Below are 3,258 nucleotides of genomic sequence, written 5' to 3'. Positions count from 1 at the left end.
CCCAGCTTGTAGCAAGCCAAAAGTATGACTTGAGCCTGAAGGCTTTACTTACAAAACATTGAGTTATTATTACTACTTTTTTGGGGCAAAAAAAAAAGTTATGTAAAGTTTGCAATTGTAATGACATATTGACAGAGGATTAACTGCTCTGCCAATATTTGTAATTTCAAGATTCTAAATGTTTATGATTGGAAATCAATTAAGGAGTCATTTTGTCTTAAATATTTGGATACAAATAATTAAACATCGGAAAATTGCGAGTACTGGTTTTCAATTTTATCTTCCAGTAAATAGCCTTTTGTTTAGAAGAATACAGTTAGGAATTAATTACAATGTATATTACTGGAACTATAATGATGTCATCAAAGAATGCTTCAAGTGGGTTTCAACATGATAAAGCTCATGGAGGTTCCATAGGATAAGTTACTGGGGCTTAAATTGAGTTTGAAAGGACATGAAAGTTAATCTCAAGGTTATAGATGTCGTCAAAGAATTATCTAAACACTTGGGCAATTTGAGATTGAGGCTTTTTCCACAATTTTCAAAATTGTAGGGTTTCAAATCTTAGTTTGGTTTGAATTGGAATAGGAGTACGTGTCCATCAGGAGCATATAGTTGGAGTTTTGCATTTTGATAAAGAGAAACACAAATCTATTTGACCGGAAGTTAAAATGCAACTAGTTTGAGGCGTTTGCTGGACGCTTTTTAATTGTACTTAATTACCTTTTAGGATATTTAGCATGTTGAAACTTTTAGCCACACAGGATATCATTTGGCATTAAGGACATCTCAATTCATTGGGAATGTTATCCAAGTTTCTAGGGAACCTGCTTTCAATGTATGCAAGAGTTTTGGACGCTTGTGTTGTAGTATTGGACAATTGTAATGTGATCTGTCTGTGCAAGTTTTTTATAAATGCACTTATTAGTTTGACATCTACTAAATACTTATATGTCCACCTCGAAGGTCCTAGAAGTACTTTGATTTGTTACTCAATGAATTCCTCTTGCATTGTCAATCATTTGGAAACTGACATGAGTTGTTGATATCTGTGCCTGTTAAAATCATCTAACACTAACCATCAGTTTCTTCAATTCCCTATTTCATGATAGACATCTGCTTCTAGTTTCAACAATTTTTACTCCTTGGAACTTTAGTTGGGCGTTACACTTCAGGAGACTTATCCATTACAGAGAATTATTCTCATCTTCAACCTATCAACTCCATTCCAAACATCTATATCTCCCGTCTTCATTAGGGAGATTTGTTTCAGTTACAGTGTTACGAAATCATTTCAGAAGTGCTTCATGTGGGGCTTTCACTAGCCTCTAGGCCTACTCCTACATTAGGGTGCTCTTTCTCAAGGGATTTATATCTTGCCTAACTGAGGCATACACCTCAAGGTGCTTGGATGTACCCTCCTTAGTTTTGCCTTTTTTTGGACTTCTTTTTTAGCCATCCTCTACTTTTTGGGTTGTATTTTTTCCCTTCCTCTCAATAGCCCTGGATGTTTTCAGGAATTGTAGGTTGTTTAAAACAAAGTTCAACCCTGAAAACTAAGAAGAAAAAGATTTGGAGATTAGAGAACAGAAATGAAGAGCCCACCCATGTCCTAAGTCCTAACCTATTTTATTTTTCTAGTTGTGATTCAGACTTTCATAACTTTATTGAAATGTTCTATTATGGATTATTAAAAATGTTTTATGATTTTATTATTACTTTATTATGTATTTTTGTTGATTTATTTTATTTCTTTGGATTCAGGTTTATGCCTCGCCTAAGTAGATGCTTTGATATTAGCCTTTTTTTAATCACTGGCCACAAGGTCCTCAACCCGTAGTTATCCTTAATTGTTTTCATCTCGGCCTGTTAGTTTATATTTACAACTCATTTTATCTTTTCTATTATAGCCACACCCCTGCCATGGCGTCCTTATTCCTGCCATGTTCATCTTATCGGTATTTTTTCTAAGCTGCCAGTGTTTGGTGATGAAGAATCCCTTCATCTGATTTGTGTTTTTAATTTACCCATACACCTCTTTAAGCTGGTGAGAATATAGTAATGGGACATAGTTAAACACCTTTGAACACCCGTTCCAACACGTACTCTCTCTCTCTCTCTCTCTAGAGAGTGGCCGCTTAGGCTCGAGGCTTGGAGAAAACACCCTGCCTCTCACCTAGGCAAGAAAACAGTCAGTAGGGCGCACCTAGGCGGAAAAATTTGCAAGTGATATTTTCTTGTTTTCAAAGCAAGCTCAAAAAAAGGCTTAATCATTGTTAAAATTTAAAAAGGGAGCAAGTCCAAACAAAAACCCACTCTAGCTGAAAAAATGTGTTATTACATCTGGGCTTTGCCTAGGCTGACAAGGCTTGAGGCTTGACTTCTGTGCCTTACCACGCTTTACTCCTTTTAGAACCCTACTAAGTAGTAGTGGTCAGTCTGATCTTAAACTTTCAATGCAGAATCTGATATTGCATCTAATAGCGACAACCCAAATTTGATGGAAGAAGCTCTTGCTGAAGCAAGATTGCAGCTTGAGAAGGAAGACGAGGAGCTAGAGAAGGCAATATCTGGCGTTGCTGTTCAGGTACACTGCAGTCCAAATGTGTAGATTTTTGCTGTTCGATTATAATTCCAAGCATTTTTCTCCTTATTTCATGGTTCCTTGGTAATTCGAATTTTGCAGACAAAAGAGTTTGAAGACGACATTGTTCAGTTTGAGGAATTTGATTTGCAAATGGAGAGGAAACGGCAACAGTTGCAGCAGTTACAGAACCTTCTTTTTGTTGATCAATTGAGTCTTTCATTTCATAAAACACCCGCCCCACCAAAAGCCGGGGAAAGTGTAGGAGATGGTGTTAAAGCAGATTGATATTCAACTCTTCAGTATTCATCTGAGAAGCTCAGGCTCTTCCAAACCTCGGACAAGAATGACGATTGAGCTAAAGTCCATGGGAGAGTGGCAAAATTTATGGGAATGCTAATGCCTCATACGACATAATTTAAATCCGGTTTGGAATTTGTATTTATGTATGCCATCCCTTCTCTAATTGATTAGTAAATTAACAACCTGTACGGGTTTTTAATTAAAAATTCTTGTAATTTATGGATTTTCACAAGATTCTAGCATGAATTTATAATGAAATTAATGGAAGTGAAATATTAAAACTAATTATTTTCTAATTTATTTGAATATAATGGCTTCTTTTTTTTTTGCCTTTTATTATTATTATTTTTTTTGGTGGCCCGGGGGAAGGG

General features: G+C 35.9%; 1 protein-coding gene across 1 annotated transcript; it reads left to right on the top strand.

Annotated features, from left to right (window-relative positions):
* The first annotated feature begins 2,375 nt into the window (after window positions 1–2,375).
* On the top strand, window positions 2,376–3,119 carry LOC111389027 (SWI/SNF complex subunit SWI3B-like). The gene is made up of 2 exons (XM_023013874.1): window positions 2,376–2,587; window positions 2,687–3,119. The coding sequence occupies exons 1-2, from the start codon at window positions 2,501–2,503 to the stop codon at window positions 2,870–2,872; spliced, it is 273 nt and encodes a 90-aa protein (XP_022869642.1). The 5' UTR covers window positions 2,376–2,500; the 3' UTR covers window positions 2,873–3,119.
* The last annotated feature ends 139 nt before the right edge of the window (window positions 3,120–3,258 follow it).

This window comes from Olea europaea, unplaced genomic scaffold (assembly GCF_002742605.1).
Source record: "Olea europaea var. sylvestris unplaced genomic scaffold, O_europaea_v1 scaffold5524, whole genome shotgun sequence".
NCBI lineage: Eukaryota > Viridiplantae > Streptophyta > Magnoliopsida > Lamiales > Oleaceae > Olea > Olea europaea.
This window is presented reverse-complemented; position numbering and strand designations above follow the sequence as displayed.